The 13,526-nt window shown below is 37.4% G+C and overlaps 1 protein-coding gene across 7 annotated transcripts in view; it reads left to right on the top strand.

The window, feature by feature from the left end:
• The window catches only part of LOC107687082 (tRNA dimethylallyltransferase, mitochondrial-like), a 74,058-nt gene that overhangs the window by 53,869 nt on the left and 6,663 nt on the right, over positions 1-13,526 (top strand). For 4 of the 7 annotated variants that reach the window (XM_016484251.1, XM_016484250.1, XM_016484244.1 and 1 more), the window contains 2 exons: positions 1,669-1,786; positions 1,873-1,981. In XM_016484251.1, coding sequence (XP_016339737.1) covers positions 1,669-1,786; positions 1,873-1,981 — 227 coding nt within the window. Of the gene's footprint in view, positions 1-1,668; positions 1,787-1,872; positions 1,986-13,526 lie in introns of all 7 variants that reach the window. The other 3 variants (XM_016484246.1, XM_016484247.1, XM_016484245.1) reach the window with 2 other exon arrangements.

Here is a 13,526-nt window from a genome sequence, read left to right as displayed (position 1 = left end):
TATATATAGTCTAGGAGAACTCACCGGTATCACACACACTCCGGACGCATCGCATTCAACTCGAGCAGCGGTCTAAAACAGTTTATTTAATCACCAAACAGACACAAGTTTACTTCAAGAATAAACAATTTGGTATAGATGAGTTTGAAGTTCGGCGTTTAAAAAAAGGGAGCAAACGGAAAGAGAAAGCGCAACCTATATTATAGCTCTATAAATGAAGCACACAGACTTTATTAGAGCCACTCACACAGTGGTGTGTGAATTCATGACAGTGTTTGATAAAGCACAACTCCCTCACACCTTCAGCACTCATACATCCCTATATAAAATCTTTACTACCACTGAACGTCACTGTGGGAACCAGGCACTTCTCTCTGTACTCCTCCTCTAGCAACACCAGAACATTTTGGATACTGTTAGATCCGAAATGATTGACTTGATCTCTTGAGACCAGAGTATGGATTCCCAGAAGTCTCTATTTTGTAATTGGTATCCTTTTGTACCATTGTCCTCTTTTATGCTAAGAAATAAGTCACCTGGCAGTTCTCTCTCAAGTGGTTCCACTGCTGCCAGCATTAAGTCCGAGTATGATTCAGTGGGCTATATAACACTTTTAATTGTCGGGAAATTACTTGTCTTTAAAAGTTTTGGTTCAATATACTTACCTGTTGATCAAAAATAGCCTTAAACCTATACACTTTTTTCTTTTGTTTGTTTTATTTAGTAACTTTAAGGAGGTTGTACTCATTTTTGCAACACAGAATTTTATCACTTTGATAAGAAAATCTTATTTTGCTGAATAATTTTGGTATTCTTCTTTGGTAATTGATTAAGCAGGCTTGTTGGAACATTACATCTCCAAAGAACCCTAACATGTCTTCTAAGTAAAGAGTAATTGCTGAATTTAAGTTTTAGTTTTAGAGGGGGTGTACTCGTTTATGCTGTGCACTGTGTATATATATATATATATATATAATGTGTATATGTGTGTGTATATATAAAACATTTTTATTTTAATTAATATTTAAGAAATTTGAAATCATTTGAAAATGAATAAAAAAATGTCAAATAAGCATATTAGAAGACAACTAAATCCTGTCCACATTCAACTGTCACACGATCATGCACACTTCAGACAATCTCACAGCTGGATTTGACTAAGTCTGCATGTTTTGGGAAATTAAATGTTCATTAGACATTCAAAGATTTGTTTAAATGATATAAATGCGTATTTGCTGCTTGCTGACTCCTAAATGAGAAAGTATTATAATGTTTGCCTTTATATTACTAATAATATAAAAGCATAAATCATAATATTTTTTGTATAGATTTTAATTCCTTTGTTTAACAGTTCTATCCGATTGTTAGACTTATATCCGTATTAGACAGAACTGTTAAACGGTGACACAATCAGGAGGGAGAATGTGAGCGTTGCATGCTCATGCGCTGCTGTTCTCAGCGCCGTCAAAATAAATGTCCCGCCTCGAACACATCAGCCAAACAGAAAAACTTATCTCCGATGCCGATATATCGGTGGACCACTAGTAACCAGTCATTTACACATAACCATGCTTTATTATTATGTATTTAATAGTATTCAACCATCATAATTTGAGATTATATCCCCAAACCCCTCTCATAGCGCCTCTTCTTTTAAAACCATTTCAGGGAGAGCAGCCGTCTGCACAGCCAATCAGAGCAGAGGGGGTGGAGTCTTGCAACAAGAGGAGTCACCACATGTGTGACCTGTGCGATAAGGTGATCATTGGTGACTTGGAATGGATGGGTGAGTTTTTTGCTTGGGTCAAGCCAATGCATTTTCAAATGTTTTAAGAAGACAGACTTAAATATTTGAACTATCCTGTTCTCCAGCACACCAGAAGTCCAAAAACCATCTTTATCAGGTCCGCAAGAGGAGAAAAGCCGAGCAAGCCTCCAAACAGGACCCAAACCCTACCGAACATCAAAATGTCAGTGACAGGCAGGTACCTGTACTATAGTTCTGTTGGGCTCGAGCTCACAGATGGACCAAAGAAATGAAGTGCCCATAATGTATTTTTTAGATCAATATATGAAGGTACTTTCAGATTGATTGGTTTGCAGTGGGCAGCAGCGATACCTCAACTCTCCCTGTGGAGTAGCAGAATGCACTTCAGGGTCTGTGATGTTTGGACACCCGGATTTGATGGTTTTTCCCATCTGCCACAGACCAAGGGTTACGGCTAATGTCTGGATTTGGATTGTTGTGCTGGATAGATGTCTTCCCCGCTGCTGTTTTTCTGAACGGTGCACTTTTTAACCACATCTAACCGCGTCCACTGGTCTTTTAAACCACGCTGCGGTGAGCTGTGCTAACCTCTTTGGCTACTCTTACTGAACTCCAAATACATCACTGCTGATGTTGGATTACTGGATCACATTTTTCTTCTTTTGTAACAGCATAAGCCTGAATCAATTTGACTTTATCCTTTACATTTTAAGACTCCACTGCATTTGCTTTTTGGTTGGGGTGTTTTATTTCTTGACTTTTACAGAATGATCTGTCTATCACTGCATACATTATGTAAATGTAATTAAAGAGTTTTTTATAATTTTTATAATGACTTATCCGAACAGATCTGTGTTTATTGTCTAATCAAATGAGTCAGAAAAACTTTTAGCATGAAGTCATCAGGGTTGCTTGGGCGATGAGCCACCAATACCTGCTCATACCGGCTTACAACTTCGTAATCCTTGGCTAAGAGCCACAAGCTACCTCATTTTTCTTTCTCCCTCTCTTTTGATCCCTGCTCCGCGTCGAAGAATGTGCTCCAGTGTGGAAATTCAGCAAGTTCACAGCATAACACTCATTAGCCTCCCTGTCCAGGCTAAATATACATCACACATACAATAGCTGGAAGGGAGAGTGTTTACATAGTGCCTGAAAGTGGCTGTCCCACATTTAAACTGATGTGGGTCACTGATTTGAACTGTGCGGGATGGGTGCCGGTGATTCCAGTATAAGGGGTGATGGGCAGCCTCTCATTCTTGTGTGTGATTGTGAGTTTTATTTTAGCTCTGCGAGAGTCCAAGGCTTGGCGGGAAAGTCTTAGTGGGTCAGCTGAGCTTCCTCTTGACGGATAACAACTCATTTAGATCAGGGAGTTCTCAAGGATGAAAGTGAATGGAAAAAGAACAAAGGCAAAAAGCAGTCAAAAAGATCTGTTTTTAAAGATACAATTGTGAGTACAACTTCCCTACAATGATTTCACCCTTTGTTGAACGCTTAGCTTGCTTTTGTTTAATTTAATATGCAGTTTGTTTATGCAAGAACATTTGTTTACCTCACACTGGGATGATTAGCCAGTTTAGTACTGCAGTTAGAGTGATTCTGTTTCTTCCCCCTTCCCTCCCTTCCAACTGCTGATTCATTCCTTGAATAAAAGAAAACCAGCTGATGTAATACTTAAATAGCACAAGTTAAGCCACGCTGAGAACTGGAGAATTGGGTCAAGTTTGTTTGCTTAATGATCCTGTTATGTTCAGTCATGATTATAAAAGAACTGTGAAAGTGTGCTTAATCAAAGGCTCAATCCCAAATCGCTTATTATTCATATTACTTACAATATATAATATCAGCCCCTTTTTGGATTACTGCATATATGCCTGCTTGCAAATATTATGTAAATATTTATTTTCGTGTAATTTTGGTTGTTGTGTATCTCATTTGTTATTACATTGTAGGAATATTTACAGCTACTTTGATCTCCGTATATCTGTATCTATATAGACCAATGAAAAGCCCACATCAGCCAAGTCACATCTGTTAGATGAGGGTTAGTACAATGGTGTACCAATTTGGATAGGATTTTTGGAACTTTTTTTTTTCACAACCCCTTACAATATGCAAAATTCTTGGTTTTCTGGTGCTATATTGGTACGCAATGTGCACGTCATTGTAGTATGTTTCAGTACTTCATATTTGAGGACATAATTTACCACATTAGTTTGGTTTATCCAACCCTTTTAAGATTTTGGTCAGTAAGATTTATTTATTTATTTTTTTAAGATAAGATGTTTTTTGAAAGAAGTCTCTTATGCTCACCAAGGCTGCATTTATTTGATCAAAAATTACAGTAAAAAATAACTACAATTTAAAATAACTTTTTAAAATATACATTTTAAAATGTAATTATTTCCTGTAATGTCAAAGCTTGAATTTTCAGCATCATTACTCCAGTCTTCAGGGTCACATGATCCTTATGAAATCATTCTAATGTGCTGACTTGCTGCTCAAGAAACACTCCTTATTATTTTCAATGTTTAAAAAAACTTTTTACCCAGGATTCTTTGATGCATTTATTTAAAATAAAAATCATTTGTAACATTATAAATGTATTTACTGTCGCTTTTGGTCAATTTAATGCATCCTTGCTGAATAAAAATACAAATTTATAAAAATAAAAAAAAAGGAAACAAACCTTACTGACCTCGAACTTTTGAATGATAGTATGTATTTGTACTTGGTGCAAGTGTGAGAATTGGGATTCAGCCTATATGTGTTTGTGCGTTGTTGAGGGAATTATCAGGATGTGTATCTGTGTGGAGTGAATGAGGGTCCCCATTCCCTTCACTGGCCCCCTATCAATGTCCGGTAACCTCCGAAACCCAACCGACATGCATGATTCGGTTTCCTTTCATTGTCTTGTCTCCCTCTCTTTCACTTTCTCTGATATTCCTCCTCCTCTCCTCTTACCTTTCTCCTCCATTACCTGAATATCAGCTTAAATGGGGAGGTCACGTCTTCATATTCTCTCTTCCCTCTCAGCTTTTCTCGTTCTCCTTCCGCTATCTGTCTCTGTCTCTCATTTTCTCTATTGCAGTAATGATAGCGTAGAGAATGAATCATGTTGTTCTGGAGTGCAGTGGAATAGTCTGTACACCCAGTCCTTACCAGAGGTCAGCTTTGTGATGGAGTTCGTAATAGCCATGCGGCAGACTGCGCTTCAAGCTTGCCGGCTCCCCTCACTGTGGAGAATTGGAGTCAGTTAAGGTGTATATATTGCATTGCATAAACCGGAACGCTGATAACATGCCTTTTAACCTGCTGTACTGTGGCCTGACAGTGAACCGTGTCCGTTTGCATTCAGGGGCATGGGCATTGTCAAGAATGTTTGTGTCTGTCAATCTCTACTATACTTCAGTAGTTATTAATGACAGGTGTGTGTGTATAGCTTTTATTGGATTCATTTCTTTTATGCGAGAATACCATGATATTACATCTGAATGATTTGATTTCTATCCAAAATTCATTTTAAATTAGTCTCTGAACGTGCTGTTTTCTGGTATGATTTGGTCAATATCTGTTCCAAGCGCAATGTGGAAAATTAATACCTTGGCCTTTAGAAAAACCAGGCTGTGAGTGTATTATGCTAATGATGAAATTTCCGTCACAACCACTGTTCGCATATCCTAGTATATGTATAAAATCTAGGGGTGTAACGATACACAAACATGAAGGTACGTACCTCGGTTTTGACATCACTATTTACTTAGTTTCGGTACAGCAGGGTGAAAAAACTAAACATAAAATTGCTTTTTTTTAATTAAACAGTGGTTTACGGAACAAATTGCTCTTTATAAAAAATAAATTCAATTGTAATAAAAATTTTCTTAGGGATAAAAATCTACCTCAGCTTGTGCTCTAAACTAATAGGGAGCCCTTTTACATTACTATAAAGTTACAATTAACAACAGAGCCCAAACTTAAATTCAATTACTATTTATTTTTAAATATAGTAATCAACACTCAACTTAAATAACTGTATGCAGACGTGTGAATTGCACGTAATACAGATTTTAATTTCTAAATCAAATTACTATTTGTTGTTGAAATATATTAATTTACACAGTGGCTGTCATAACTTGCTTCGTAACAAATTTATTTAAACATACTTTAAGACATCACTAACAGGTAAAGTAAAATGTAATATAGTATAATAATAATAATAATAGGGCATATAGTCTAATATTTCTTGAAATGCTCTTCTCTAGACTTCAGTTCTCTTGCGAACTAACAAGTTGCAGACACTGATGAAGATGATTGTGTGTTGACCGTCTGCGTATTACTTTCTTACGTTTCGGAGGCCATTTACACCTGGCCTTTTCACGATTGGATAGCTATCCGATCAGACAAAATGCATGAAGTGACCAGGTGTAAACAGCCTCAAAGAGCGCCAAAACTGCATTTATTGTTTGAATTTCCTGAAACAAATTGACATAATTTGAAAGAGGAGACTTTAGTTTCTTATCAAAAGTAACAATCTATAAAACCGTAAGTTTCCAGTAAAGTTTCACTCAGCAGTATTTACTCGCTGTATTTATTTGGTACACATGCATACCGAACCGAAAGATTTTGGTATGAATACGTGTACCGTTATACCCCTAGTAAAAACCCAAGTATACTTTGGGCTTTTGAAGGCTGCTGTCTATGTAGGGAGCAGAGCAGTTTTGTAGTTTTGCCTGAATTGACCTATCGGTAAGTCCCGCCCCCCTTAGTTACTTTTGCGAACTCGGACAAACAAACGGAGTTGCTCACTGTCTTACAATGACAGCTGTCTGTGTGAAAACCCTATATCTTTTTGATACATTTTGGACACAGAAGGACCACCAGACTTAAATATGCCATGGAGGGATATATAAAAGATTTTAAAATGAATATTGTGGGTATTAATTTGGAAGCGAGGGTTTACAGATCACAATGTAAGCGGGAGAAGCCTCATGTTACGGTAGTCACGATCGCAGATAACATCCCGGATCAACACTGTTCATGTATCGCAGGGTACAATTAAATTAATTTACATTTAACCAGTTTAATATGAAGAGAGTGAAATGTAGACCTTCGTTTATGTGTTTTTGACTTTCACTGCACGGTACATGACGTGAGAACAGTTCGCTATTTAGGTTTGTATGGACTCACTAACTTTAACGTTAGCTAGTTTTAGCCAGAGATACCTTGCTAAAGCACAAGATGACATTAACGTTCTGCTTGAGCAGATGAAAATTGTAACTTAATGAGAGTATGACAACCAGAAAACAAACGTTTTTGTCTTCATTGGGATTGGGGGTGAATGCTTTGGGATATTTTGCTCAGTTTTGTTTGGGTTTAGGAAATAGAATAAAATAAATTCCATTGCCTATACTCTCAGGATACCTGGAATCACTGCTACAAATACCCCAGGCACATAATTTTTCCGTTTTTGAAGCATAAACCCCAAAAAAACGATGCGAGCTTCGGATCTTCCAATGTTTCTCTATGGCGCTGAAACCTACAGATGTCCGAGTTCCACTCCCCGCGCAACTGATACTCGACTGCCATTGGCTCATCTGCGTTCGAGGGGAGGGGCTTACCGATAGTTCAATTGTGGTCCAGTCTTCTATATATCTTCCTCTTTGTCTGAGTAGTTTGGATTAGATCTGCTTAGTCAGAGGCAGTATGATCACTCTTAAACTCGTTTTGCGAGTCTACAAGATAATCCTAATCCCTTTAGACAAAACACCAGACCATCTGGAGCTAGCCTGACAAATGCAGCTAATATACACGCCACAGCCAGTCAGGCACAGACGCTGATAGTAACTTAACTCGCAACCAACACAACTACTACAGACGTCTGAGCATTTGTGAAAAAAAGTTTGTTTCTTCTACTTAATTCTTGTTAACTGACTAGATGTAACTGCAATGTTTAATAGTGCACTACAAGCCCTCAAGACTATTAAGCCCTCATAATGAATCCTGAAGAGTGGATCGGTCCTTGTTTTTACCCAGAATAGTGTGAAAGTGTGAATAATATTTACCAGAAGTTAGAGTAAGGGTAGCAGTAAAGTTGTGGCAAACATTGCAGTTTGTAATCACTCGTTTTCACCATAAACTTAATTGAGAGCCCATAATACAGGACCGTGTTGACATTCAAAATATCCATGACTTCAGCACTAGCACTTGTTTTTAACACTGTAACTGTGCTGTCAACTGGAAAACACATTATTTCCTGGCAGAAGACATCATGTTATCTTCATTAGAGAACTGGGAGATATCTCTCAGATTCAGCCCTAACCCAAACACACAGGACTAATGCCACACTTTAGTGAAGGCCGGGTTCGCTATCTTTTCACATTCATGCTCTCAAGGTTGTAATTTGTGGCATTTCTTCACATTTTTCTCAGCTGGATTCCTGATGGCTATTTAGTCTGGTTTGAATGTTTATCGCGTTGTTGCTTCTCAGCCGAATGAGTCTGGAGTTCAGTTTGGACGGAAATGAGGGAAACCCATCAGTATTGTCTGGACTGTGTAACTTAACTCAATTAAGCGTACATTTAAACCATTGTTCAGTTCCTCTTTGTGCATATGTGGTGGTCAGATGCTGGCAGGGTGGTTGGGACGACCCATTTCCTTGTTTGAGTTGGCTGCCGGCCTGTCTGCTACTTTGTGCCCCCATTTGACCTCGATCCATAGGTGTCCTGCCACTTAACAATACATTTACGTCTGTAACGCTTTCGCTCTTCAATTCCCTAAACGCTTTATGGATCCTGTTTTTCCAACCCGTAGTATCTTCATCAGAAAGCCTCAGGGTATTGTTATCTGAACTTGAATTCCACACATCTCTCAGCGTGACTGTCATGCAAAATAAGCAGAAAGACTCATATTTATGAAGCTTGTAGCTCATTCCTGTGGTGAGGGAAGGATCTCGCCTGGTAATGTCTCAATAACAGTGGATTGGACACACTGGTGTGGCCTAACGTGGTCTGTTCGATAAGAGAACGTCAGTTCGCAATAACAGCCTTTACCAGCAGCACCGCAGGGAACCCTCTTGGTCATCGTTTTGGAGCAGCATGTTCCCGTCTAAACACCTAGTGGTTTTTCTCTGTCTCCTCCTCTCTGTCTCTTGTCTGGGGTGGTTTTTCCCTCCGTCAGCACTTCCTCAGCATAAACTGTTACAGTCTTGTTTCTATGGCCGCAGTGTGTGGTTCGTTGAACCTGGTGAAACTCCCCTAGGCGTTTCCCTGGTCAGGAGGCCTCAGATTTGCATGTACCTCATTACAACCATAAAGTAACAACAGTTAACTGACTTCCCAGGAATGAACTCACCCTGTAAACGTTTGAGATAATCTGCTGAGATGAGATGAGGAGAGATAAATAGGAAAGTTGCATGCAGCTAGACTTTTGACATAGCTTGATTTACATTGGAGCTTATTTTGGCCCAGAAGTGCCCACCAAGACAAGAAAAGGGTTATGCAGTGACCACCCACAGGTTAAAACATAAAATAACACTTTTTTTGGCATTTTAATATATTTTATTTTATTATTGTTTTTATTTGTATTGTTTTGTTTGTGAAGTCTCTTATGGTCACCAAGGCTACATTTAGTTGATCAAAAACAGTAAAAACTGTAATATTGTGAAATATTATTACAATTTAAAAACAACTTTTCTATATATATATATATATATATATATACACACACACACACACACACACACAAAAACCTTGAACAACATTATTATATTTAGATACAAATTTACAGTGTCTTTTTATTTAATTAGTCATTCATTCATTCATTCATTCATTCATCTGTTCTAATCTATTTTCTGTTTCATTCTGCTTCATAAAGACTGAAATTAATCACATTGGTTTTATTTTGTTATCTGCAGGTTTATACGTTTAACATAACTAGATAGAAAAATATTTATAATATATTTCTGTAAAATTTTATAGAAAATAAATAATTCAGATATATTATTCTGTTATGCATTTTATATAACATTTCTGCATTTTGTTTTTTCTATTATTATCTATGTATTTATTCATTTATTTTCCACTAATTTTAGCGTCTTTATACATGAAAATATGTAGCTGCCTTCATGTTTTAAGAAGGGATTCCTTCACAGAGGGATCATCATGTTTGGGTGTCCGTAGCATGAAATGTTTGAAAACCCCTGGACTAGGTTACATGCAGCTGTGACTAAGTGATGATGAACAGTAGCTTTGTCTGAACACATTTCTTTTTCAGAGTCCTTGGCAGGAGTAGAATAACAAGAAGCTGATTTATGTAACTGTACTCTGTTCAAATCTTTTTTACGAGCGTAACCATTCTCCCACAACTTCCATTTGTACTTGTTCCTTTTTCTGGCCACTGTTTGTGTCCTTTGGTCAGTTGGTGTGGTTGAGGAAGCCTGCTGGTCTAATGCAGGATATCTCTGGACATGTGTTTGTTGTCAGAAGCCCTCTCAGGCTTACGGGAAGCAGTCACCTGTTAAACACGCTGCTGACTCACTCTGGTTTTGTTTGACAGGATGCACTGCATGCATATGTTCTCATCCATACTTACTGCCAGCTGGCTAGGCATTAGAGATTCTCACACTGAAGATGCACTTGAATATGTCCTTTTTATCTCTCTCTTTTTTCTCCATCATATCACTCTCTTGTTCCCTCTGTTACTGAGGAGGCTAAACCTCACTTCCTTCCTGCCTTTAGAGAATTGAAGGACGAGTCTGTTCAGCAGCGGTGGGTGTAAATAGGCCCATGCTAGACTGAACTCGGCCTTGGATGTTTCAATATCGTCTCGGCTCTTTTCTTTGCAAGACTGAATCTGCGTCTTCACTTCTGTTCTTCCCAAGCTCCCACTCGCACACTTACTGTCTCTCTCACAATAAAAAAAACAACAACAAAAAACACTCCTCCATCACAGATTTTCATCATTTTCGCCTCATGAGCCAGTTGCATTCTCACATAACTCTTACGTCAATGTGCTTCACATTTTCTTTTGTGTTTTTGCTGTTAATTATGCAGGAAGGAAGTTGCACTGGCTAAAGGATGATTTTAAGATATTTCTAATTTCATCAGAATAGGCATTAACATTATTTAGCCTGTACTGTGTATTCTAAATAGCATTACAATTTAAAATAAGTTTTCTATTTGGATGTATATTAAAATGTAATTTATTCCTGTGATGCCAAAACTGAATTTTCAGCATCATTACTCCAGTCTTAAGTGTCACATGATCCTTCAGAAATCGTTGTAATGTACCCCAGACCTTAAATTCCCATTCACACCAAGAACAATAACTATAAAGATAATGATATTAGCGTCCAAACCAGCGAACGATATCGTCTGTAAGCGCATGCTCGTCTGCTGCTTCAAATTCTCGAGCTCGTGATAGCAGGATCTGATTCTGATTGGCTGTCAATGTTTGTATCAGCTGAAAAAAAAATTGTTCTGAAAGTGATTCCAACGATATTGTTTCTCTGTGCCTTTATCATTATAGCTGTGGTGTGGACTATTCTTTAATATTGAGAACAATTTTGAGAACTATATCTTTATCGTTATCTTTATAATTATCATGCTTGGTGTGAACGAGCATTAACAGTAGTGTATAAATATTTTATTTTATTTTATTTTTTAATGAATACCTTCATTCTGATTTTAGTTCCTGATTTTTTAGGTAATTAGAACCTAGTAATCTAGAGATGTTTATGCATTTTTTATTTTTTTTTATATATAATCAAAGAATACCTTCATTTTAGTGTAGTACATGCCAGAATATATATATTAACCTTGATACGTGTACTGTGTTAGGTTAACCAAGACGACAAGTCATAGCACTTGCTTATTATTGCTCTTTTGTAGGTTTTGTTTGCTTCTATTGTCCTCGTTTGTAATTCCCTTTGGATAAAAGCATCTGCTAAATGACTTAATATAAATATATACATAAGTAATTATTTAATAATCATGTGAGAAGAGCATGTAGTGATTTTAGCAGTCATTACATAAAGCAATTTGACACAGTGCTACGATTGACCAATCAGAATCAAGCATCCCAGAGATATTTATGCAGCTCTTTTAAAACTTTGGTGCATGTTGTTGGCTTTTAGTAGCTCAGAGGTGTGCAGAAACCTGATTTAATAAGTCACGTGTAAATAAATGCAAGCGTTTTCTGGAGGTGTCAGAGCATTCCGCTCTCTGATTGGGTGAAGCAGACGCGTGTTGGCATTGCGAAGTGGAATACTTCATTCTCCAGCTAGGTCAGAGAGGACGCATGCCGCTGATCTGATGTGAGAGGCCTGCAGGGAGACATCTGAGGTTCTGCTGTCTGCTTTATGTGTGCGTGTCTGTCCTTGTGTGAATGCTGCCGCTATTAGGAGGAAATTAAGGGCAAAGAGTGCAGTTTAGACGCATTTACTAAATGTACGCGTTTCTGAGTGAGCTTAATTACCTTGTGTTTGCACACTTAAAAAATGTCTCGGTGGGAACAATATGAACCCAAACAGTTTTTGGAAGCTGATTTACATATTAATGTAGTGTAAGAGTGTGTGTGTGCATCCAGATGCTGGATTTCGTGTGACTTTGGCCTAGACTGTTACAGTTCTGCAGATTTCCTGCCGTGTTATGTAATCTGAGGACATTGGGTTTTTTCCTGCACTTTTTTTTTCCCCCTTCCTTGAGCAGCGCAGCTCGTCTTCCAAAACTTCCTGTTTTCTCAGTGGCCCACTGAACCCTTTCCCAGAGACAGGATGAGAGGCGCTCAGCTGGAAGATCCACAGTGACTCACAGAGAGCTGGTTTTCCCCCAATTCCCCGGAGTATTACTCGGCCTTTCTGCAAGTATTAAAAATAATTTGCATCATAAACACTTAGGATATCATAACCGGAATATGCCCTGTGCTTTGTATTCTGGTCTTGTCTTTTTTGTGATGTAGTGCTGAGGTGAGCATCACTATTTTTATTCCTCAGATTTAGGGTTACACAGTGTCCTCCTATTCAGGCTTTTAAATTAACCATGCATTTTATTATCAGTATAAGACATTTGTGACCCTGGAGCACAAAACCAGTCATAAGTAGCGCTGGTATATTTGTAGCAATAGCCAAAAATACATTGTATGGGTCAAAATGAAACATTTTTCTTTTATGCCAAAAATCATTAGGATATTAAGTAAAGATCTTATTCCATGGAGATATTTTGTAAATTTCCTACTAGGGCTGTGCGATATTGAAGAAAAATGCGATACCTTGTTAAAAAATGCGATATTCGATATGCGATATGATATTGCTTGAAGTGTGTAAAATCAATTTAAATGATATTTTAAAATATTTAAAAATGAAAATTATATAACCAATTTGTCTCACATTCTTTCTTGGAAAATAAAGAATCACTATAACTTCTGAAAGTGACAAGCAGTGTTTTAGCATTACTTAAAAAGTAATGTCACAAATCAGAAAATGTAATTTAAACATCAATGTGAACATACAAACAAAAAAATTAATGACACTAATTTTATATCATTTTAACTTTGCTTTCCACACACTTTAAGTACTTCTTCATATATCACAGCAAAAACTATAGTCTGAGAAAGTTCAAACATGATTAAAGGCAAGTGAACAGTCAGTAAAAAAAGAAAGAAAAAGAAAGACACAACTTACAAGCATAGATAAAATAAACAGTAGTATTCAGGTACAGAAATGTAATAATTAAGTGTAAAATAACACTGCATAGTGTTC

The sequence above is a fragment of the Sinocyclocheilus anshuiensis genome, unplaced genomic scaffold, assembly GCF_001515605.1.
Source record: "Sinocyclocheilus anshuiensis isolate Anshui unplaced genomic scaffold, SAMN03320099.WGS_v1.1 scaffold1251, whole genome shotgun sequence".
Taxonomy (NCBI): Eukaryota; Metazoa; Chordata; class Actinopteri; order Cypriniformes; family Cyprinidae; genus Sinocyclocheilus; species Sinocyclocheilus anshuiensis.
The sequence above is the reverse complement of the archived record's forward strand: the minus strand, read 5'-3'. Positions and strand labels throughout refer to the sequence as shown.